Source organism: Trematomus bernacchii, unplaced genomic scaffold (genome assembly GCF_902827165.1).
Source record: "Trematomus bernacchii unplaced genomic scaffold, fTreBer1.1, whole genome shotgun sequence".
Taxonomy (NCBI): Eukaryota; Metazoa; Chordata; class Actinopteri; order Perciformes; family Nototheniidae; genus Trematomus; species Trematomus bernacchii.
In genome coordinates this window covers 9,237,444-9,263,087 of record NW_022987720.1, presented here as the reverse complement: position 1 = coordinate 9,263,087, position 25,644 = coordinate 9,237,444, and the positions used below count along the sequence as shown (strand labels likewise).

The window sequence follows — 25,644 nt, the reverse complement described above, 5'->3', positions numbered from 1 at the left end:
TAATTTGAACGACTGAGTGTCAAATCAAAAGTGGAGTTATTCTGCGGTTGCCTCTACTGTTCTCAGTGGAGCTACTCCAAGTTTGTGGTGTTCAGGACACAATGTATTGCAGTGCCAAGCCACACACATACCCAATACCTATATGGACCTGAGGCAAATCACATGGAATGAGTGGCTGAAATTGAATCAATGGCCATACAGTGAAAGTGTTGGCATGTCAGAGACAGGTTCCCTATGTTTCCAAGATCACGAGACGAGGATGCGGTGGAAACGCTGGACCCCTACATTTTTCTTGGCAAGCTCTTGAAATAAAAAATGCTAGTCACTCAAAACCATTGTTGAGTAAAGAAAACGTCTTTCACTGAATAGGAAATACCAGTGTATTCTGCTGCACTGTTATTATACTGAAGAGAGAATACTATTGTGGAACTGTATTGGGAGCTGGATACAAGAAATCAGAAAATTGACTGTTTTCTTTGCTGTATATAATGAGATAATGAGACATAATGGCATCATCTCGAGTGTTTAAACCAACAGATTATATAATTATGGTTAATTAGGAAACTGAAGTGCCCTTTGGTGTCTTTGCCGTTCAGTACACTAGCACCATCTAGTGGCTGTTATACTGTTATCTTGTTTCTGCACTAATGGATGTGACTAATTTAGTAGTGGCCAATGAAAACCACACTGCTTCAGAGGGGATGCAAGATCAAATCCAACAGAATAATTAAGTCAAACAAAAAGTCCATGGCATCTTCTGAAAAGACAAACATATTCTGACTCATCTCAGTCTATTCTTATTGGAGTAAATGTGAAATACCCCTAAATATTAAGAATGTAACAACTGTTTGTAATAAGATGGTTAACAAATATACAACTGAGATATGAACAGTGGTGTGTATATTCATACATTTGGGACCTTTTTAAATACACATAATATATTTGATTTCTTTCCTTCATTTTCAATTAGAAATTAATAGTCATTATTATACTTAGTATGCTCATTTTTTTGTTTTTGAGTATCAAGGGCACCTCAAACTGTAACAAGCTTAAAGGTGGGGTATGTAATTTTGGAGAAACCAGCTCGAGTGCGCTAGAATTTGAAAATACACAACCGGAAAAAATCTGCCACTTCCTTACAGAGTGAACGGAACCATAGCAACGGAACTGACAGGCAACCCTCTGAATCAGACTCCGATTGGCTGTGACTGCATCCACTCAGAGTGTCCGATTCAGAAACGTGACTCTTACACTCTTTACGTCACAAACAAAGATGGTGGATGAGAATAGATCTATAAAACGATAAGCAATGCGTCAGAATCAAGGTGAGACTATCCGCATCCTTTAAAACTCTACGCACATTCGTTTCACCGAAATAAGTAAACGACTGTATTTGAGTGAGTTATGGCATTAGTTTGCTTCATTAAAGGGTGTTAATGAATAAGTGTTCTCCAGTGCCTTTTGTCCGCTTTAAGGTATTATTAAGGTAGGGTTAATGTTGCTCTCAAAGTGCACCAGATTGATGCTTTTAACTTCAATATTTAAAAACAAATCTTCCCCGGGGAGCATGCCCCTGAACCCCCCTAGAGGAGGCGACGACCCCCCTAAAGGATGTTCGGTCCACCCCCCACTTGTACAAAATAGCACTTTACCCATGTTAAGAGCATTCCATGGAATATAACAAAAAGTTTCTGAAATAAATTACATACCCCACCTTTAAGTGTTAGCCTAGCTGTGTCAATACTTCAAACATAACTTATTATTTTTTATTGTATTTTGCGTAATTTAGGTTGAACACCACCTAAATAAATTTAATTATTAGTTTATCAACCGATTAAGTCTGTAAAATGTTAGAAACTACAAATAGCATGAGTCCAGTTTGTCAACAGTCATATAATGCAACAAAAAAAAGCAGCAAATACTCACGTTTAAGAATGATTTAAGAATATGTTTGCATTATCAAAACACACACACATCAGACATTAGGCTGAACCATTTTATTAGTACAATTTGACAAGTGACACAATACAAGGATTGATGACACCGTCCTACCCTGAAAGGCTCTTGATTTGAAATAAATAGATTGTAAGGAGAACAACATCCCATTGAGATGGTTAGTAGATCTAAAATAAACATAAAATAACAACAACTGGAAACATTTATGCAGAATTTGTTCTTTTCATTATTTAAGAAAAGCAAGAATAAAAAAACATTTCATATAAACACTGTGCATTACCCCATAGCCTATTACATGGAAGTAATAAATAACTAAACTTAACCTACTTTTCTGATGAAATTCTTTGACTTTGAAAGAAATATATAACGGAGAACATTTGAAGAAATGTATTTTTGTTTTCAACTGGTCCTGAATAGAATCTACTTTAATATCTTCATGTTTCAATAAGGCATCAAATGTGTCTGTTCTATATATTTTTGATATATCTTCCTTTTTTCTGTTTCAAAACTATACGGACGGTTTTCATGTCCGCTCTCTGTTCTCTAGGGATACTCCTTTTACTGAACAACCTGAAATGTTAGCTATCTTTGGGGTAATGCCTTTGTGTTTAGTCTTGGAGAGAGAAAAAAAGGCACAGTCTGCAGAGCAGGATTACACAGAAGAGTTCAGTCGAAGTGCTTTGTTGCTGAACTCCTCTCTGGGGAGCAGAAAGTAGCGCACATTGTTGTGGTTTCTTTTCCGTTACATCAGATAGAGATCTTTTTTTTTTTTTTTTTTTTTTTGGGAGGCCGGGCCTGCAGCTCCTGAACCCATGCAGGCGGGTGAAATGAGACGTCTGCAGCTGCGAGGAAAAAGAAAGACAACCCAATGTTGTGTTTCAGTCCTCCACATGTTCAAAACACCAGTGGCATCAGACACTATGACACCTGGTGTTTTGTGGTCAGCGACAAACAAAGCTGAACAGTTTATTGTCCACACCCCTCTTTTCCCACAGTGGTTTTCAAAGCCTTCAGTGCCCTCAAAAGGCTCATGGGAAGCCCTGACAGAGTGAGCGAAAGGCATTGTCAGGTGTACTGTCCATGATCAGCCTGCCATGTCAACACAAGCACTTATTCTCTGGGCTGTGTCCATATTCATTACAAGTCTGAGAAGATTAGAGTTGCCGGTGAATGAAGGACAGTACTGATGCAGAGACAGAAGAGCAAACCTCAGTCTTATCTGAGACACCGGGGGTGGGGGGGAAACACAGATACTGTATCTGACTCCCCACATGGTTCAGCTCGTTTGGAAAACTGTGCTGATAAACTGGCTGCACTGAGGAATAAAAGGCGCTCAGAGGCTGTTCTGATGGAGTTTTTCACAAAACAGAAAGAAAGCAGTTTTCTGCTGCTTGAACTGGCTGCTGCTACTAAACCAAGTTAAACACAGCATACGTGTCCGACACATTTAAACTATATAAAACAATTATATGGACACGATGATGGTATACCCTGCAGGGGAAGGACTTCCTATCCCATGAGAAATGAATATACATATGCAGCAAAACGTAAAGAGGTAGCTAACTTATGAAATGTTATACAAATAAACTATACTATACTAAGAATTAGAAACTGGTTTTACATTAGCTACTGATTTATATGGGTTTACACCATTGACACATTATGAACTAAATGTGTGCTAAGCATACAAGAGGATATGCTTTCCTTATTTCTTCATTTAGACATTCTTCTTAACACACAGTAGTTATTAACATGGATAAATGTATGAATGCTTATATTTCACATTGATTCAAAAACCTACACTGTGTTTTTGAGTTCCATATTGACACTTAAGAAATTAACATTATTTTCTATCCAAAACCAAAGTAGTAGCCCAATTTTGGAATGAATGAAACCAAAAAACATTATTTGATATTGTCAAGCGAGACCATACTGTCGCCTTTTGCAACCTCTTTGGACCTTTTCCTGTCCTCTGTCTTTTCTCAAACAATTTGTAGACAAATAAATAATAACAATAGTTAACTCACATTCGGATCTCTCTTTTTTTCTAAACCTAAAAAACTGGTCTTTTACTAAAATAAGATGAAGCGCAAATGAACCCCTGGTCCCTGATGCATTCTTCAGGAATTCGCAAAAGGTTTATCTAAATTCCTTCCGAACCCCAAAACCCCCGTTTGCTTTCAAAGCCCATCTGGTTTGCAGTGTCTGGAATCCCGTCAGTAGTTGCTGAAGAAGCCCACACTGGTTGGCGACTCCTTGACTGTGACAGTAACTAGATTAGCAGTGACATCTGTTACAAACACGTGTTCTATCAGACTGCGGGTGGGCTTCCAGTCCTGGTTCTGGACCGTTACCGAGCCATCCTGTCCAACGTAAGAAGAATCCTGGTCCGTGTCCGAGCCGCTCTCCTCTTCACCCGTGCTCATCTCATTAATTTTGGCCTTTTTGCCGTCTTTGGGGGACAATCTGTCTTGCTGGATCTGGACCTCCGTGGAGGATTTCTGCACACTGCCCTTCGCCAGCCTGCCCTGGACTCTGGGGGTCTGGATCTCAGTCGCCTCCTTGACCATGTCTACCCCAGACTGGCTCTTTCTGGCCTGAAGTCTTCCAGGGGTAGCAGGACTTTTTGGAGGATTATAATCCTGCAAGACAGTAGTTTTTCGTGCTGGTAGTGTTGCATTTCTCAGGCCCGATACTGGAGCAGTACCATTTCCAGGAACAGCGTTGCTTTTCACAAGTTTGTTCTGAAGATTGAGTGGCTGAGGGCCAGAACCGTGATTGGACAAGGCATTTTTAGAAGGTAAGGCAGCCACAGCTTTAGAATTTGGTAACCGCTGCAGTGTTGACACAGGGGCCTGGGCTTTCTTTTGTCCATTGGGGGAGCTTAGTGTATGCTGAGTGGTTCCTTGAATGAGGTGTTTGGATGTATTCAAATTCAACGCTGCCACCCCTTTTGATTTACTAGCAGCTGCTTTCAAATCCAGACTTGTCCTGCAGCTCACACTGGAGATGGACAGTTTACCCTCAGTGACATTCCTGCTCTGGCTGGATTTGTTCAGGGAGAGGGAGGCGGGTTGGACTGACCTCCCTGATCCCACAGAGCTTTTTACAGCCCCGCCCTGAGTCACAGAGCTCTTGTTCTGACTGCCTACTGTATCCCTTGGCGAGCCCCGATGAAAACCCATGAAGGTGAAGCTTGCTGGGTGAACAGGCTTCTTGATTGCTCCTGGAAGATCTGCATCTTTGGAAGCCTTCAGAACTTTGCGAGGGCCCTTGTTCTGCTGAAAATCCTTCACTTCAGGGGACGGAGGTTTCCTGCTTCGTTTCTTTGGGGGCTCCTGTTTTGCGACAAGGATCTGAGCCTTCTTCTGAGGGACAGGGTGAAGGTCTCGTGTTCTGACATTTGGGGTTGCTGGTGTGACATTGCTATCGTCGTCATCGTCCTCTGAAGAGGATGAAGAGGACGAGCAGGAGGATGAGGAATCAGAAGACGATGACGATGAGCCTGATGAAGAGCTGCTTGACTTTGTTGCTTCAGGCACATTTTCCTAAACGAAAAAACAAACGTTAGCTGCTGTATACTAATCCGACAAATTATTAATAATCTTCTGCTCTGATTTGTCCTTACTAGAATTTTCCGTGGTCGTCCCCTGGGCCTCTTCCCTTTCTTAAGTATAAGAAGTTCCTTTTCTTGCTCTCTGTAAAACCAAAAAACAACAACAAAAAATAAGCAAATGCTTGACAGGGGGATACATAACAACAACATTATTCACTGACTAATACCGTTTCTCCAAATCTTTCTGGTTTTGTGATTCAACTTAGATTAAAACATGAGTGGGTGAGCAAAACGAAAAACAGCAATTTATAATAGTTTATTTGAAGGATTCTCAAGCCATGATTGTGTATTCGACAGTTTTTGGGGAGGGGAAAACTGGAGCAGGGGTCACTTGTATGTGTATGTGCTGCCATGTGTTGCAACACGGACTGACGATGTGCACCTAGAGGCTATAAATAGCTGGTAAAGACATGTGCAAACAGGCTATTTTACAAAAAACAACATGCCACGACAACATTAAGGTTAGGGTTAGGGTGTTAACTAGCATTAAGTGATGGTGTGAATATGTAGACCTGTCAGAGAGGTACAGTGAATGATAGCACAAGACACAGGCTCATGGGAAACCTGGGGGAGAGGGGTCTTCTGTATCATCAGGGATTCCTCCTGGCAAGATATCTCGTAGTGTGTGAAAGAGTGTTGACAGTCAGTCATGTACTGTGAAAGCTACAACAACTTTAAGTCTCAAGATTACAGTACAGTGAGCAGTACAGCCATCAAATGACTTTGGTGTTGCTTTAATGCGCGTTTGAGCGTTACAGAGCTGATTTTAATATTTAAAGATAGACCACTCATTGGTGTTTTAATTACTCGATAAGGACACTCACTTCTTGTTGAATGCAGCCAACAGTCTTGGGTCAAGGATGTTTTCCTGGGGTTCCCAGCTGTTGTGTCTGTAATACATTGACAAGAGTGTTACAGATCAGAGTGTTAGTCAAGATACAGAACCATGGTGATCCAGCTATATTAAAATGGCCGTCAATCTCAGCAGGGAACCCGCATTTAGATAAAGACCTTGTTCATTCAGAAAACAGAAAACTACTCTCTTAGGCGCCGTTTACACGAGGACAAAACTGCTTGTATCTGCATAGTTTCGCGTGCGTATAGCCCTATTATTTACATGAGGCCGATAGAAACGGACCCCACAAACGATAACGGGTCCCAAGGTGGATAGATTTGCAAACGAAACGCTCTGGGGGGTCAACCGAGTCCGTGTAATCACCTCTATACGAATATTTCCTGAAAAAATAACGATAGCCCCACCTCTCTGCTGTAGCATGGCCAGTAGCCATCTGTAACGATCAACTATCAAAAATAGCTGTGTTAATTAAACGCACAAGGGGTTCTTGAATGAAATAATATTATAAAAGGCAAACCAGAATTGTTAACGCCCAATATACTCCTTAAACAAAATAAACAGAGTCAGATTTCATGCATTGATCCATTATATTGACAATTTTCCAGCCAAACAACACAAACAAAATTAAACAGTCCGCTCTGCGATACACCAAAATTGTCTTTACTGCCTAATCCAGGCCATTATTGTTCATTGCTCCTGCGCCCGTCGGCGGCAAAAAGAGAAATGTTTATAATCCACACAAAAAAAGGAAACACGAGGACCGGCGTGTCCCAGAGGAGCGATCTCACCCGGTGTTTGTAGAGAATATCTCTCTTTCTGAGCGCGTCCTCTCCACGGAGACGTGCTTCTTGGTCGGTCGATGCAATATCCACAGATTCGGTTTCTTTCAGTTAACTTCCCCGTTGCATTTATCCATATATTTACATGCTGAGGAAATTACTATATCCCGCTGAATACCAGCAATCGCCACACACACTTCCTCCTGTCAGTAGCTACTGCTAGTGCTACTGCTACTGACCATGCTACAGATATTAGTGCAACATCTACAGCTCCTCTACCACAACCATCAGCAACAAGTGGACATGGAGAATTACATTAACTACATGTTGCTAAATCCACCGCGGGGCATAAACAGAAGGGTAGCCATGGCAACATTGCTGCGGGGCTGCTCCGGAGTCTTCTTCGCTGCTTTTGGTGTATTTTGTGGCGGAAGTTACAGCGCCACTTACAGTCCCGGCATATGTACTACAGCGTTTCCAGCGGTCTCGTTTGAACAGACACGTTAAATGAAACGAATGCATGTGAACGGAAGACTTTTTTGAATACGCAAACGTTCCCGTGTGCACAACGCCTTAGAGATGACTTTAGGCAGCCAGTATGGTACCTGAGAAAAGCTATTTTAGTATAGGCTGAAATAGACCATTCAAGTTAGCTCAAGACAGAGCAACACTAAAAATCTATTATGCTGTGTACTAATACATTCTTCATTAGTTGATTTATGCAAAAATAATTGCAGTTAATTTTGTATTTACCAGAAATGTGCCCTTGAGTTTCTTGGAAACATGTTATATAGTATGAAAATGGCACAAAACACGAGTAATCGACAGAAAGGGTTGACTAAAACCAAAACGTTTCTTAAAAAAAAAAAAAAATAGACAATCTGACAATCACATCCATTTTAAACCGCGCCTGGCTAGCTCCTTTGAAAGTTCGAAAAGAGGTTCAGTTCTGAATTCCTCTTAAAAAGTAAAAATGTAACTAGCTTTTCCATCATTTTGCCAATTCTAAAAAATATATTGGACTATAACAGAAATATGTGGGGAATTTCTGGGAAAGTTTGGCTATTTCAGTGACAGACGGACTTGCCTCCCACAGCTACTAAATCAGATTCAGTTTTGAGTTATTTTTACTCTGAGTGATGAAAACCAGATTGCTCTTCTTTGAAGAAAAACATAAACACACCAGGAAGAAAGATCACTTTTAGGTCAAAGAAGTGTTATGACTTCACATAGCAGAAATAACTTTGTTTTTCATGGTGGCACCTGCACATTGTGATATGCAATGAATTAATCGAGGGTTACTTTTTCTTTAACTGTACTCTCCTTTCGTCGTAGATATAATAATCAGCATGTCAGCTCACTTTTTTGTACAAAGAATGTGTGAACAAATACTCACTTAACTACAGAAACACACTAAAAACCAGATCATGGTTTTTTTTCTTGAGCTGATCTGAACTACATGCATTTGTAATGACCTTTCTCCTCATCACTTGTTGTTGAATAGCCTATTCTGATCAGCAGTCACCACTGAAATAATCAACCCCCACCCTTTCCACACACACACACACACAAAGGATGTGGTTCTAACAGAAAGCTATGGAGCTGGCAGGCAACAGTGTGCATTGATGGTGGATTACAGCAACAATGTGCAGTGAACAGAAAGGGCAAGTGACAAGAAATGAAGGCAGAGTGGAGCCTTGCAAGCAGCAACATAAATGAATTATAAAAACTTACCAAAAATAACAGTAAAATGTGGTGTTATGTAACAAAAAACATATAACATGGTTATAAATTATATATCAAATAGTAATTGCAAAGTAGAGTGATTGGTTTTCGGGTCACACACAAATAACTTGTTTAAAGTCATGGAAAAAATATAAAATTATTACAATTATGTGATTAAATCCGAAGTGTGTAAAACCGGAATAATGATTTAGCCGTAAACGTATTTGCTGTGGTTGTCCGCTAACTTCCCAAATTGGAGGTGTTATGAACAAAAGAAAGTAAATGTAAAGGCAGAATTTATGAGCTGTATTTGTCCAAAACCGCCCTCGGAAACCAAATGCGAGGAAATCGCATGGTTGTTGTCATCATGACTCGGTAATTCGCTTATAATAAATAACGGTTTAGCGATGAATTTAACTGGAAGCAACAAGCGACACGTTGTTGTTGTTTTCATTGTTTCGGGCTGAGCACAGGTCCACTTGTACTTACTTGGATGACCATCCCCTCCACTTCACGAGATACTCCAACTTTCCCTAGAAGAAAAACCAAGAGCGGAAGAACATTTTGTAAACAGCCAGAAGAAGAATAACCGCGACTAAAAGTTTTGTATTGTTTCACAGCTCTGACCTTTTTCAGCCGCTTGTTTAAAATGCATTCCGCATCAAAGACCTGCTCTCCCACGGCGCTCAGCTCCTCCATGTCTGCCTTCGCCCCGAGTAACAATCCTTTATGATACAAGAGGCGCGTGGAGCTGAACCGAATGACGCTCGGACAGGACCGGATGTGCTTAGTATTGCCTTCAAAATAAAGCTCTTACTGTGTAGAAAGTTTTTTCCCCCTTATCAAATTCATTACATAGCATAAAGCCACCAAAAATATCACGTATACTTAACATTTTTTTACAGTTTTTAACGTTCTACTGTTGATATTACTACAAATGTAGTGCTTTATATTTTCTGTTTCTCTACTCCTGTACAATGAATGCCAATCATGGACTTAATATAACTGCTACTGCTGTATCAAAATCAGTTACACATTTGGTATCAATGAAGTTTATATCTGTCTATCTACACATACTGTGCAACACAATGCAATATTAACAGTATCACATATCAGTATATTCAAAATATAAACACATATATAAATAAACATAATTGTATAACTTAAAAACACAATAAGAAGCAAAGGCTTTAAAAAAGGATAATCAATTAAACTCCAAGAAAACATCAATTTCATGCAACCTTAAGGTGTTACCTTTATTTGAGTGATAAAAAGCACAGTTAGAAGTAATCCATTCACCAGATGAATGAGGGCAATAGGTAGAACATTGGTTGTGTGGAAATAAGAATGTATCTGGTCCGAAACTAATTTTCTGTTTTAATTTATAAACAGGTTCTCTTTAGTCTGACTTTGTTTATTGTGACCGTTTCAAAATACTAAGGCAAATTATTTTTATGTGAAATTACTTCGTTTCTGATTTCTAATTCTGATTTGAAATAATGATTGTAAATGTATAGGCTGATGCTTAAAATATTATGAGTGGTATTTTTAGAAATAGCTCAGGTAACTTCAACAATGTCCATTGTTTAGACAAGTAAGTTATTTAAACTGATGTGAATTTTGTAATGTGAACACTTGGAAGTATGTTGATACAAATTATAAGCAGACAAAAAACAGTACAACTCCCACCAAAGATGTCATACATCATATTATTTTGAAAGTTGTAACAGGAAGTGATCTGTTTCCGCGCATAGCTTGACACATGTTACTCGAAGAGAGGCGGGCAACTTAGAACGTGTTTGCTTAAATGTGTCCCCCGGCAGCCACCGTTCTCTGATCGAAACACTTATTCACTTAATGTAAGTGAAAGTAGACGTGATCATAATTGCTTCTTTCTTCTCAAACCAGATCGTATAAAACATTGTTTTCGAAGTTTTAAACGGAAATGTACTTATCTTTTAATGGTGCTTTTTTTTTTTTACTTGTTTGTGGTTTTAAAGTTATTAAATATCTTCTACATTAGCATTTAACAGAAGTTGTTGTATTGGCGGCCTTTGTTTAAGCAAGGAATGCTCTTATTCAAGGCAACTAACGGTATTACACAATTGTAAGACACTTCATAACCATACGTAGAAGAGAACATTTTATTACAACATGTTGTGAAAGGGATATATAATAATATACAACATGTTGTTCAGTCAGTCACTGCATCGAACAATTAAACAGAATGAGAAATCACAATAAACAAATAATTAGCAGATACTTATTTTATTAATTTAATACAATTACATTCAACTAATTTTGTTAACTTCTATTCTCCGTTTTCGAACAAACATTATATTAACAAAATGGTATGCAAAACTCTGCTCTTGAGTTCCTTTTGCATTTCTTCACATGTGATAATACAATAATTACCCAGAAGAGATTTCCAGCAAGCAGCTTTCTCAATGACAGACTGTAGCAGCATGTTTTTGTTTTGTTTTTTATTTGTTGTTGTGGCGTTCAAAGTGAAGTCTGGTATATCATTTCTTTTGCCGGAAGTTGATCTGAACTTACTGACCTGAAACACAGAAAAATAAATACAATCTGATAGATTAATATAATTGTTGTTGTTATAAGGAGTTATGTTATCGATGACAATTTTATAAACAAAACAAAAATGAAAATACATTTTTTTAATTCAATAAATATTAAGGATTTTGGTCTGATGCAATCATTACAGAGGAATTATTTAAAATATTATAAATTTATTTTGATTACAATTGCAATATTGTGACATTACTATTAATATCTAATAACAAAACACAATATTGTTTTTACCCATATTGTTTAGCCATTCAGAGAAAAAACAAGGATGATAAATAAAATAGTAAAAAATGGTCAACCATTACCTTTTATTCTTGCGTTTATCCTTGAGTAATTTATGGGATGTCACCATGATAAAAACTACAACAAGAAATCCAGCTACTGCTGCCAGTCCATTGAAGAAATTGTTCAGAACATCCACGTCTTCACCTGGAAACAGATGAAATTGAAATGACAGAGATCACATTGAATTGTTTTGCTTTAATTGTTTTTCTATACAAACAAAGTATATGGGACCATAGTATTATTTGCCTTCTTCTGCTTTTCCCCTAAAAGTACCTTGCCTAACAAAACGGCACAACAAAAGTACTGTCTTTATTCAGGCCCCACATTGCATCAACCAACCACACGATGGCGCTGTGACAACTTTTACGTTCTTTTCAATAACTTCTTTACTGCGTGGCCCAAAAACTAGATTCTCATCCATCAACTATGCTTTGGTGCTTTCAGAAATGTCCTGCTGTCAAAATACTACAGCCCTTAATCTCCTAAAAATAGTCTCCAACAAATGCACATTATTTTAGCTTGAGTAACGTTTGCTAAAAAATACAGAAAACCACTGTTTTAGAAAATCACATACACGCTCACCATATTTGTGAAATGTAGATAATATTGAGAGGTAAACCCACACATTTATTTCTGGGCATTTCATAGCATTTGTTGTGACAATTAAAACGTATAGAAAATCACCAGCATTATATTTTATTTAAAACCAGACACTTGTTGTCCTTAGTTTAGACCTCCTTTCTTAAAATCTTTCCAAAGTTACCATAAGCAATCCTCAATCTACTTTCTACTTTTAACCTACAGTGGCTCTAATTTGGACATAATGTGAAGTCGGAAATGATGGATGAATGGCCTTGTAATGAAGGAGCAGGTGTTGGAGCGACACACTTTTGCGGCCACAGGGAGAGACTCATTAGTCTGATGTAAACTCACCCTGAGTAGTAGTGCTGCTAACCAGCATGTGTTTGGTGGCATTCAGGTGGCCGTCATTGACCTCCGGCTTGATGCCCAGGATGTGACACATCAAGGCGTAGATGTTCACCGACTCGAAGGGCCCCACCTCCAGGTTCTTGTGAAATGCTGGACCCACTGCCCTGAAGAAGGGCTTCATGTCCATGTCTTGGTTGTCAAAGCCGTGCTCACCCTTGTGGAACTGAACCGGAAAATACTGCAAGGACACAGAGGGATGGATTACATAGCATGCATGACCCAGTTTGTTGGATTCAATTAGATTTGAACTGTTATAAGCCAGTGATTGTATTAATGGCAGCAGAATTGACACATAATGGCTTGCTCTTATTTAGTCAGCAGAGGGAGGTATTGTCCAAGAGAAAGAATCATTTCCATTCTGGAGGATGAATGACTGTTTTTTATTTGTGACTTCGATAAACTAAAGAGATTTGCTGAATGATCATCTCTAAAATGTAAACTTTCATAAAACAATCATAAGGCAAATTACTTTATAGATGTTCTATTTAGCACCAACACAATGTGATAGAAGTATCAGCATGCAGAACACCCTTATCTTAGCAGTTATGTAACAGCTTCAACAAGCTTATCCTTCTCTCAGATCAAACTAAGAGGAGTTAAGTGGCCATAAATAGGGAGAAGAAAGAATCAGGTCATACAATCATAATCATAACCAGTCATAACCTCTAGACTTTATCCATCTATGTTTTATCTGTGGATTCACACGGCTGATTATTTTCCACTCATTCAGCATTTAAAGACATTTTTATGATATCAGTTATTCATTTTTAAGATTCGAGGGTTCTCTTTTCTGACTGACACATTCAGATGCAAAGTTACTGCCCAGTGGAGTGAATTAATGAAAACGCTAATTTAGAATTTTGAGGCCTGAATAGCTTTAGGAAGCATTTTAGAGCACTGCATGCCATCAGCCAGGCCTGGATTATCCAGAGGACGTGCAAATCCACTTTTGATTGGAATTTTAATATAATAAGATTACAATTTAACTGCTGGTTTTCTGGTTAAAAAGAGTCCAGATTCACCACAAGAGCAAAATGTAACTGGTAATTTAACTATTTCGGTAGTCAAAGCTTGAGGATACATCTAGGGTAAATCGGGGGGCATGTAAATATTGTTTATCTGGCTATGTATCAGTGTGTGATATTTTGTTTCCCTATAATCAGTTAGTCATATTCATAATCTCAGTTGTAGTACTGTTTCCAAATGTTGTTGCTGCTTTGAAACTGCACTCTGTAGCTTGGCACGGTGATGGGCACAAATGGCAACCTGAGGTGACTGTTCACTTTAAAGGGTAAATCAATAGTATTTGCAGCGGGCAGAAAACTCCTGCTGCACATCTTTCTATGGTTTTAACTTTCCAACATGTTGCTTTTTTGGCTAAACCCAATTCAGTGATGTCAGAGAAAGCATTTGTTTGATAACGATTGATCATTTCTAACTGATTGTGTAAACAGTTTATATTTCCAGGCGTCAAACAACCAATTTATGACCAAGAAAGATTTAACAAAGGAGACTTTACTTCTACATTTCAACCTACCCCGTTGATTACATATCCAGGGTCGGACCATAAAATGATGGGGAGGATTCGATCGTTTTTGGCGAAGTGGAGGCGCTCTGGCATCTCCTCCTTCTTGAACACATGGAGGTGTGGATGTGACCCCTTCAAAGCGTCATAGACCTTCTGTAGCTTGCCCGGCTTAGGCAACAGCATCCCAGAAGGCCCAAAGTCCACCAGGTGAAAGGCAATGTCGCTGAACGAGAACCCCGGGATTTTGGACAGCGTGATCTCTTCCACTAGACCATTTCGGTACACCGCGCTCATGCCGTGGTCTGCTGTGATGATGATGTTCAGTCTGTCGTTCAGCCCGTGTTGTTCGGCCGAATGTCGAATGTAGCCCACCGTCCGGTCCACTTGCTTCACCATCTCCTGTCGCTCCGGGGAGTCGGGGCCGTACCTGTGACCGATGCCGTCTGGCTCCCCAAAGTAAAGGGATATGAAGTCCAGATCCTGGTTGCTGAACCAGTCCATCACCTTGTCTGCGTTTTCTCGCCAAGCAGTCTCATTCTGGTAGTTGTAAAATATTGGCTCCACTTCCTGCACCATAGCAACCTCTCCCTGGTAACTGGAAGCTGTTCCAGGAAAGTGTAGAGAGCCAGATTTAAGGCCCTGGAAGGGTAGGAAAAATACACATTACCACCCACATATAAATATAACACATGTACTTGACATGTTTGAAATGATGCCAAGGGTTGATCTGTATACTATGGGTCAACATACATAGAAACCAAATCAGTTGGTTCTGGATTTAAATTAATTTCTTTAACCTACCAATTTTACAGAAACAGATTTTTTTTTCAGCAGGCTTGTATAGGTGTTTTGTCAAGAGAAATGGGTTCAGTGCTGCAAACTGCAAAACAATGTCTCAGAGAGATAAGATGGGAATTGTTCTGCACAGACCTGTCGCTGCGCTGTGATCCAGATAGGCAGAGTGCCATTGTCCCACCACTCATTCACAAACTGAGTCTGATAGTAAGGCTTCTTCTCAGTGCTGGTTGTGTTGAACCACATGTTGTGGATTACCCCGTGATTCTCAATGTAGCGGCCTACAGAAGAGAATCACTGTCAGTCTGCTTGCACTCATTATTCACAGCGTGACACATTCACATTACAAATTCTATCAACTTAACGGGCTGAGTGGCATGAAGCTTTTGGACAAGGTCTTATGACCAACTTCGGAGATTAGAGGAATTTAATTTCAAGGAAGTTAAATTTATTTTAGCTGGCTCTGATGATTTGAGAGTCAAAATAAGAAAAGAAGGAGGGAATTCTTCCCTCAGTCATCCAAGTATAATTATCTTACTCAGCTATAAAAGCTGTTGGACCCTGGGACATTCAATTACAACTAATTCCCTTTTCCCGTGGCTTTTTTTCTATCCTAGCAAAGTCAATTCAGAGCAGTTTCCTATTCCACCATGATATGCAGATCCCCTGCCAACAGGAAGCACTGTGGTAGAAAATGAAACACTTTACCTGTCAAGAGGCTGAAGTGTGCTGGACTGGTGATAGTGAGGTAAGGAGGTGTGACATACAGGGCTTTGACTCCGTCCTTGGCCATTTTGTCAAGGTGTGGGGTGTCCACATCGCGGTCGTAATCCCACCGGAATCCATCGAAGGAGATCAGCAACACCTTCTGTCTCTGTTTGTTTGCCGGGGCTCCAAGAATGGACGGCGCCAAGAGGAGGCAGAGACTTGCAATCCACAGCATGGCAAACACTTCCCAGATCTACACTGACTATATCCTGCAGCTGACACTCTCACTTACAAAAAGATCCACCTCTGTGTCATCTCACCTGAGAGCTCTGAAGCCAACCGTTTGTGAACAAAGTTTCACTAACTTATCTTATCTCGTAGATTGGATAGACTTTATCATAGGACCTACATTGGGCGTGATGGTGTTTATGATTAATTTTTACGACTAACAGTTTTATTCACAGTGAATTCCCCCCCACCTCCTCGCTCTTGAGGACTGGCAGTAAAGCAGATTAATCTCTCCGGGTATCATGGCTGTTTGTTTCCCCCTAACTCGCTTGTTGATGCTGTCTTTCTGTTTGTCTGCCCGCCCGTCTGTGTGTCGGAGTTTCCTCTGAATCATTGACAATGGGGGAACGACACTTTGATGCGTTTCACCTTGACTTGGGATGGTGCATGATTGATCTGACACCAGGAAAATGAAGAGGAAAATGAGAGTATATATCTCTTCATCAGAGTAGTGGTCTCTCGGGAATAGAAGACCCTAATAGTCATATTCATTTTAATAACTCTACTAACTTTACCGCCCCAGGATATTGTTAAAATCTACATTGATTTTTGACGGTGGACAACCTATTAAATTATGAACTGCAGCCTCCTCAGTGTTTCTCCTTTCGGATAATACTCGCCGTTCTCTTACAGACATTATATATATCACCACATTTGTGATGTAACCTTATCAACGTCCATCAAATTGCTACACAAGCTAACTCTTCAAATTTGTTCTTTATTGTGTGTGTGTCCTTGACAGAGGTTCAAGGGAATTGTCCAATCTTTATGGAGATAAGGGATAACATTCATCAGCTTTCATTTACCTCATTCATATTCATTAGCTTTCTCATATTAACTCTATCCGCTCGTCTCCTCTGTCAGCAAGATTTGGAGGAGTGTTTTGGACTGCCGAGACTCGTGCAAGTGTCAGATCTTTGCACGGATAACTTTATCAAACACACACAGACTGAACTTGAGGGGCAAGAAAACTTGATCTGACCCTCTCAATCCTGCACAGAGTTCCCCTAGGGATCCTCACATTTTCTTGAAGAAAAAGGTGAAGTCTCTGCCTTTAGCACTCCCTGCTGCCCATCCACAACCACTGCAGTACACCTGACCAAGATAGAAAGCCAAAACAGTTGCATTAGTTTGAGCCAGAGAACATTACTAATTCACAAATAAATAACATGGTATTTCCCAAGCTGAAGGTACATTATTTTTTATCTTTTGGCAACGTTTCTGTTCATGCGGACTTATGCTGCATGTTGATGATACCTTAAGTTGCTTAGAACCTTTGGACATAACTGTGAGATATATATATATATAATACGTGTACTACAAACTTTTGAATCTGTCTCTACAAGCCAAACAACTTTTGAGTAAACTTGTCTTCCCGGAAGAATTCTTAGAGTTTTTGTTTTTCTAGGGTTGTCAACCTTCATCTTTTACAACATAACAACAGCCATCAGATCATTTCCATATATCGAACATAGAGTACATTTATGAAATTTAAATCATCCAATCAGAGAAATGCTAAATTATGTTAATAGGTGAAAAAAGCACACATTGAGGGTTATTTTGTACAGACAGCATCTTAAAACATCCCACAATGAAAATCTTTAAGAAATGCAAAACTAAATAATGCAAAAATAATTACCCTATTCATGAAAGAACATTTTAACAACATTCATATCAAAAACACCTGATGTTCCAAAGTCAAATAATTAGAAAATGGTAATATCAGGTATATCAAGCACCATTATTTAATACAAATATTGATCACATGTATTTGCAATTTGGGAAATGACATCACTAGTTGACTTTATTGAGTGATCCTTTGGTAATTCAACGTGTATATTATAACTATATTTAGCATGGTTGTAATGCATGTTCATATACCCGATGAAGGTTGATGTAATCGCAAATAAACCAACATTAATCCATAGTGGTACACCTACACTTTCAGGTTTGCATAGATATTTTTCAGTTATTTGACAACATATTTTCAGGTCTTTAAAGATTAGTCACATGAGATTTGGATAACAACACGAACACCAAATACATATTTTTTCAGGATGCTGTTAGCATATTTACTTTTACATAAAGTGCCTCTGAATAAACATGAAGAGTAAAGCTGCTCGGTTCAAGCCAGAGAAAATGTAAGTAGGTGTTTAGGGCTGTATGCCTTGATGTAAGGATTTATTCTAATCTTTATACAATAGACCTAAATGTCACTCGAGTTGTATAAAATGATGCAATTTTCATCATCTAAATGCGGTATTTCAGTTAAACATTTGGAGTTTTATTAAAACAAAACATTCTCAGATGCAGTATTTATGAGTATACTTCAAACAACAAAAATGTTTGAATTTCAACAATACCCATAAAATGTTTACTCTTAAATCTGACTTGCAGATGAAAGTGATCCAAGAGTAAAATATATAAACACGGCTATCCATTAAATCTTAACTGCATCTGTATTCTGCTCACTTGGCAGTTTGAATGGCAAGCTGCTTCTCTCCTGCTGTGACTGGAAGTAGACCATCAGGTTCATGCCAGCGTGCCGAGATCGATGTGTTTTGAATTGTGAGCAAACAAACTCTGAATGCATGAATGGCTTATTATCAGGTTACATGCAAGTAAGTTCAAGCGTAAAACTTCAAACAGGAAAACTCCACTGGAGGTGCACCGTACTCTCACTCTGATAAAAAGTGTTTTCATTGATACCACATCGTTTTAAAATATCAAACATAGTCGTCACGCTGGATAAAAATGTTGTTTTATCAGTTATGCAAGCAATGGAGGAATCTAAACAAGGCTGAATTTGAACTAATATCAATCTCATATTAGAATATTTGGAAACAAGGAGGCTTTTGCAAAAAACTTAAAGCATGGGTCATTATGTAACCCTTTTCCTTTAGATATGTTTGGAAAAACAGTTAATTGTCAGTCAGGTAAATGTTTTTCACTTGGATCTTTGTGTTTATTTATATAGTATATTTGTATATATATATATAGTTTTGGCTATCTTCATTTTTTTCTATTTTTGATAACCTTGTACAGGGTAGATCTTTTTAAATATTTGAACACTGAATTTACGTTACTTTAGATAACTTTATTACGTTTGATTACATTGACTTAAACTTCAAATTGAGCCAGTTGTTTTCCCTACAATGCTAATGCTTTTTTTTTAATATATGTATCGAATGTGAGAAGTATTGAAACTATTTAATTCCAAATGTTGATGATTGAATAGAAATGGCTCAAAGTTATTGTTAGGAAATGAACATTCCTCAGTCTTTATCCCCACCCCTCTATATTTGGCATGTTGTGATGCATGCTGATCCATTCGTCTCCAACCGGCACCTTTATGGAGCTTATCAGGGAAACCGACCAGATATCAGCAAAGGTCCTGGACTCCTGGTGCAGCAGAAACATGACTGTAGTGCAGCACTATGGAGCAACCTCGGTGCGATATGCTCAACAACTTCCCCGGCAAACCCCATTGAGCACATTGTTAAATGCCGTACTCTACAGCAGAAATAAAATGTTAACAGCATAGTACGAAAAACAGTTTTGGTCTCTATAGCTACAATCCTTGCAGGATGTAATTAGTTATATTACTCACCTAAAGTTCAAAGTAATGCACCATTAAGGGTGAGAACTCTTTGAGTGACAGACTGGTGCCGTCACAGCTTCAGGTCCACAGACGATCTGCGTTTTTGCCCGTTATTGGATCAATCCGTGGTGGAGGATTCGACACAATGGCACAATGGCCACAGCCGGAGCCCCCCCACTGAGCTTCACAATGGCTCTTCAGATTCCTATGGGTGACGACACAGATACTATGCACATATTTTAAACAGTCTATCAGCATCACCCAGGGCCATACATCCACAATAAAGTGACATACAAGGAGTTGATGTTTTAAAATATATATATTGAATCTATTGGGGTAGCATCAACTCTTTAGTGTTCATGTCAGCACTGAATCAAACTAAACACTCAAACTGACCTTGAGTGTCTGTCTATCCTTGGATAAAGTCTATATGTGATTTCCGCTCCTTTTATGCGTGTTGACGTTGATTTGATAACAATGAGATTAACATTTAGAGAGGGTGGCAGTCAGTTCCGCCTGAACGGCACAGTGTACGCAACTTACTGTATTAGAATTGAGCAGCAGGAATATGACAGCAGATATTCCTATAATAAAGTAGCTCTTCCTCCAGCAGGTCACTAGCATGTAATCATGTTCTCTTCCAGTTGCTAACCTACAGTGTATCAGCTTTCCTCTTCATTAATTCCCTATTTGCTCTCTTGAGCAGCCTATAGAGTCACATGACGCTTTCTTTGTTGTTTGTTATTGCAGAGGCAGTGTCACCAGCTGTTATTTAGTGGTACATCAGTACCTAGACAAAATATCAAATCTAGTTAATGATCAGCTAAAGGCTACACCATCAAATCTGTCTTAAACTTAACCTTTAGAAAATAGTTGATTTGTACTTTCCCCTTAAACCTGACCTTCAATTTACCATGATAAAAGCAAGATGATCAGGTATGATATACAACATGACCTAATTATAACACACAACAAGCTGGAAAACGAAATAAATAATGACCTCTATTTACAATAATATTTACAGAAATGGCATATGTGATGAATACAAAAAATATTCTCCTTGCAGCTGTCTTTCAAAGTTATATAATTATTATGCACTACTTGTATCATGAGTGTACCATAAGTAAGTCTGTACGAACCCAAGAGTACTCATAGCAAGACATGAAATAATATCTCATCATTTAATCCTTTGGGATGGAATTTGTTGACAAAATAATGCCAGACATATCCTTTTCTTTAGAACTGAAGTCCAAAGCCCTACATGCAAATGAAAGCGATCAAACATTATTATTTGTTCTATTTCTAGAGTATCAGCAGTAGCAAGGCTTTTTGTGCTCAGGATAGCACTCAAATGTCAAAAGAGCGAAAGGTTCATCCTTTACATTCTTGTTGAATTCCATCTCAACATTTATTTAAAATATTGATTTTTCTTGTGAATGTTCATGTGAAAGTCAAGTAGAGCTCCCCTCGACAAAAAAAAAAGATTTTGGGTGTATTGTAGAAAACTAGCTTTGTGGCCAACACACATTTATGATACTTATCACAGTTGTTCAGCAGGATAATCTCCACATATTAGCACCGCTTTGTGATTTTTGAAGCATAAATGCAATCGGCAGAAAAACAAAGCTAACCTAACGCTATAAACAAACTACACCACAGTCGCACGGCTGCACATCACAACCGCTAAGCTAAAGGCGGACTTGTGTCACTGTGATGTCGTTGAGTAGTTTATTTAGTCACTTGTTAGCAACCAATATTATTATGAAACTTCGAAGCTTCAGGCATTCACGAGTGGTTATTTACTGACATATTTTATGTCATAGAACAAAACACAGAAATCTCGTGAGCATGTGTCCTTATTTCAACCACAAACACTTTCAAAAAAACATTGACTTTGAGAGTCAACCAGAAGTGGTAAAATGCTAGCATGTTTCCAGGTTAATAATAATAATAATAATAATAATAATAATAATAATAATAATAATAATAATAATACATGAGTATAGCGCTTTTCTAAAAACTCAAAGATGCTTTGACAGAGAATAAAAAACAAAACAAAAAAAACAAACAAAGAAAAATACAAAAAGAGATAAACAAAACAGAAAATAGAGGGGGGGGGGGGGGGTGGTCAGTGGTTGAATGCAGTGTTGAACAGGTGGGTTTTGAGTGATGTTTTGAATGCTGTGAGGGAGGAAGAATCTCTGATGGATTGGGGTAATGAGTTCCAGAGGGTGGGTGCAGCAACGGAGAAGGCTCTGCCGCCCCAGGACTTGAGGTTGGTCCGGGTGGGGAGGGACAGGAGGTTGGCAGTAACAGAGCGGAGGGAGCGAGTGGGAGTGTGTCTGTGGAGGAGGTCAGTCAGGTAGGATGGGGCCAGGTTATGGAGGGCTTTGTATGTCATTAGGAGGATTTTGTACTGAATTCTCAGGACTCATTACTGCATCACATCATGGTCATGGGTAGTCTCACAAATCAGCCTCCCCCAACAACGCAGACAATTAGATGGAAAATGCAACACATTTGTATTGCATTGCTTTAATTAACATACATCTGTAGCCAGTAAGGGAACATATTTTCATAGAAGAGAGCACTGAGGATCCAATATGCATTAAATCATAAATGGCCAATATTAACCTTAAAGTATCTTTAACCCAAGCATGCGTACCATATGTGTGTACTGTGTGAGAGGGAGAATATGGGTGAGAGAATGAGTAAGAGCTGGGAGCAGAGTGGAGGAGGCTCGGCTTGTGGAGGCAGCTCGGCTGATTTGCGGCTTCATTCCAGCGCGTGGGCCCTTTCAGGCTCTGTTGCCTGTAACAGGTTGACGTGATAAACTCTGTAGCCGAGCCAGTCAGATGTGGCGCGGTGGAGGCGCCCTCCTCCTCCTCGCTCCTCTCCCCTTTGCCTGGTGTGTCATTGTGACTCTGTTGGGCTCCAGTGTGCTGGCATTACACTTTCGCACGGCAGTAATTGATTTCTTTAATTTGCTTCAAGAGAAACTGTTGTCAGCCAACCAGGCAGCCATTTTTCAGGCCACTTTAATTAAATGCCAGGTCTTTAGGTGTGATATGAAATTCGTTTGGCTCCTCTGATCTTCTACTCCTCAGACAATTCATTAACATTTTCGTTTCTGCCTTTATGTTTTACACAAAGCTTCAAAAGGGAGCTCATCAGTGACATTTCGGTTCCTGAGCTATACATTCAATCATTTATTTAAGTGCATTTAAAGTAGAGATTAAGTGCAGTGTGGCTGTTTCACATGAGATAATACAGAGTCTGTAAAGCCTCAATCAGCTGAGGAATTCAAGGGAATAAAAAAGCAGGCCTCCCGTTGGGTGTCTTTTATTGGAGGCCCTGTTATATATTGTAACTGTTTCAGGTTACTAAACTATACCTGAAGACAAGGATACAATAGAATTAACTGCAGTGAATGTCTAAGAATTATTCAGGTTTATATTCCTTCACTTTTCTAAACCTTTCTGGTGTCTGTGGTGAACAGGTTTCCTCCTGATGGCCTTTGTCTCTTCCACAACAATCTAAAATGTCAAAAGCCCTATAATCGGATAGAAATTATAGGTTTAAAAGTATTAAATCTCACATCTCACTTGTACTACCTGATGAAACAGCGGGCAGGTGTATCTTGGGCCTCAAGCAGCAGAACCATTTATTTTAGTCATAATAGCAGGGCAGCAGGCACACCTCCCTAATAATATCCTGATGCCTCCCCACTCGCTCTGACTCAGAGATCTTCTGAAAGGCCCCTCTCCACTCATCCTCTCAAAGTGGCCTTCCTCTCATGGAGATGAACAGCAGCTGCCTCTTCCTGCCTCCCACCATACGTCAACACATCAGCACCACTCTGCCTGCCTGCCTGCCTTCAAACGCCCCAAAATACGAGGCTCGCTAAACCCGAAAGCCGCTGCAGCTCATATTAGGATGGTTTATATGTATTGACACAAATCATTTTGCTGTCGAAAAGCTTGGTTACAGCTAGACTGAGCTTGCTGGTGAGGGTGGCTGATTAGTCCACCGATTTTGTACGGACGGAAACATCTGAACAACTTTTTGATGCCCTGCTATTAGATTTCGAACAGACATTCATGGTCCCAGGAGGATGTCCCCAGAAGATAAACATAATAACATTGATCCCCTAACTCTTAATCTAGTGCCACAAACAATTCAGTGTTCTGACTTATCTAGTGAAAAGTGACTTTTTACAGACGCTCTTTGTTGACAAATCTTATTGACTTTGGCAATGTACTGACCTTTTCTCAGCATTGCTATAAGGCAAACATTTGTTTTACCTTGAGTGAAGTATCTCGACCATAATACCATTGGATGAATTGCCATGATTTTTTAAAATATAGCCTCAAACCTTTGGTTCCTGACCAAAGATCTGCAAAACGAATGACATTACTATCCGCTTCAGCTGTCTTTTATTTGTAGTGCTAATCAGCAAATGTTAGCTTATATGTCAAACTATGACTGTGAACATGCTAAACATTAAAGTTAATCATGTTAACATCGTTATTGTGAGCCTACTGATGTTATATATACTCTATATTAGCATTTAGCTCCCAATACTGCTGTTTACATAGCTGTTTTTGTTTGTTTTGTCTCATAACATACATTTAGAAGTGAAACTCAATGGCGTCATACAAATTAAAAGGGCCCTATTATGCTTTTGTGGTTTCCCTTTCCTGTAGTGTATTACATTGTGTTTTGTGCATGTAACTAAAATCCCAAAGTTCCCTCCAGAGGGAGTTTCTCTCCCACACACTCCCCCCCCGCATGAAACGCCTCCACTGGACATAATACCAACACTCATGCTTCTAATTGCTGGCGTTCTAACACATTTTACGTGACAAGCTAAGGGGCCAAACACTTCGGACACATTTCTAAGTGGTTGACCAATCACAACAGAGTCTGCCAGCTAACCAATCAGAGCAGACTGGGCTCTGGTTTCAGACAGAGGGTGAAAAGAGGTGCTGCAGCACAGGCAGTATGAGAAAAATAAAGAGCTTTTTGAACATTAAAGCATGGAGACATGTCCCAGTAGAGGCGCCAAATAGAAATATGAAGCTGAACATACATGAAATATGTCTTCTTCAAGAGTTGATTCCGTGTTGTTGGACAAAGAGAGTTTAACCCTGAATGCTAGTGACGTGGTTGCATTTCAGACTTACAGCAGTCTGTTATTTAGCAGCAGCATTCCAGTAATTGTTTAGAGTTTGTTTCTTTACAGATTTACAAGAATATTAAACAAACGTTGGCAGTTCATTCATGATTGATGTGTTTACAGTCACTTTGTGGCTGGGCTAGTCATTTATTTTTTACACACAGCGCAACGTCAAGTCTTGATTTTGTACCTGCATTTTCTAAAAAGAGTACTGTATGTTAGCAAAAGGAAAAATCTAGAGTTATTTCCTTTACTTTCCAGGCTTGGAGAAGTTAGTTAAACAAAAAAGAAAATCTAGTGTGTTGTAAGGACATAAAGACTAAGTCAATAACTATGAAACACACCATTAAATATTAATGTCATAATAAATAGCAGCATTTATAGGCGTTGACTAGTGAATTTCACACTACAGAGGCGCTGCTCCAGCAAAAACAGACCCACACATTGCAGGTAAAAGACATTTAAAAATACCTCGACTATAATAAAAAGTTGTCCACACAAATGTTGGCTTCTGAGAAACTGAAGAATCATGGTGCATGCGATGTCAGGACCTTATCCTAAATGCATTTAAAGAAAGGTTTTCATCTGGAAGTAGAGCGGGAGGTATTGTAAATGGGACATTAAAAGGAATCCCACATCAATTTCCCATACCAAATGCTGCATAACAGGAGTCATTTTGACAAAGTAGCCGTGTGATTATTTTTTATTTCCATTTGAAAGCAATTAGCTGAAAGGTCCTTCCCTTGAGTTCT

General features: G+C 39.2%; 2 protein-coding genes across 3 annotated transcripts; both read right to left on the bottom strand.

Annotated features, from left to right (window-relative positions):
- Positions 1 to 1,982: 1,982 nt before the first annotated feature.
- Positions 1,983 to 9,644, bottom strand: cbx2 (chromobox homolog 2 (Drosophila Pc class)). Of its 2 annotated transcripts, none has more exons than XM_034144034.1 (5): positions 9,560 to 9,644; positions 9,422 to 9,465; positions 6,397 to 6,462; positions 5,585 to 5,663; positions 1,983 to 5,504 (listed from the first exon to the last, which is right to left on the bottom strand). In XM_034144034.1, the coding sequence occupies exons 1-5, from the start codon at positions 9,629 to 9,631 to the stop codon at positions 4,173 to 4,175; spliced, it is 1,593 nt and encodes a 530-aa protein (XP_033999925.1). In that variant the 5' UTR covers positions 9,632 to 9,644; the 3' UTR covers positions 1,983 to 4,172. The 2 variants fall into 2 exon arrangements, with proteins under 2 accessions (XP_033999925.1, XP_033999926.1); XM_034144035.1 differs by having other exon boundaries at positions 5,585 to 5,654.
- A 1,565-nt stretch (positions 9,645 to 11,209) lies between these two features.
- On the bottom strand, positions 11,210 to 16,139 carry LOC117493177 (ectonucleotide pyrophosphatase/phosphodiesterase family member 7-like). Its single transcript, XM_034143609.1, has 6 exons — positions 15,825 to 16,139; positions 15,252 to 15,397; positions 14,331 to 14,960; positions 12,737 to 12,971; positions 11,824 to 11,947; positions 11,210 to 11,492 (listed from the first exon to the last, which is right to left on the bottom strand). The coding sequence occupies exons 1-6, from the start codon at positions 16,057 to 16,059 to the stop codon at positions 11,435 to 11,437; spliced, it is 1,428 nt and encodes a 475-aa protein (XP_033999500.1). The 5' UTR covers positions 16,060 to 16,139; the 3' UTR covers positions 11,210 to 11,434.
- Between the last annotated feature and the right edge of the window lie 9,505 nt (positions 16,140 to 25,644).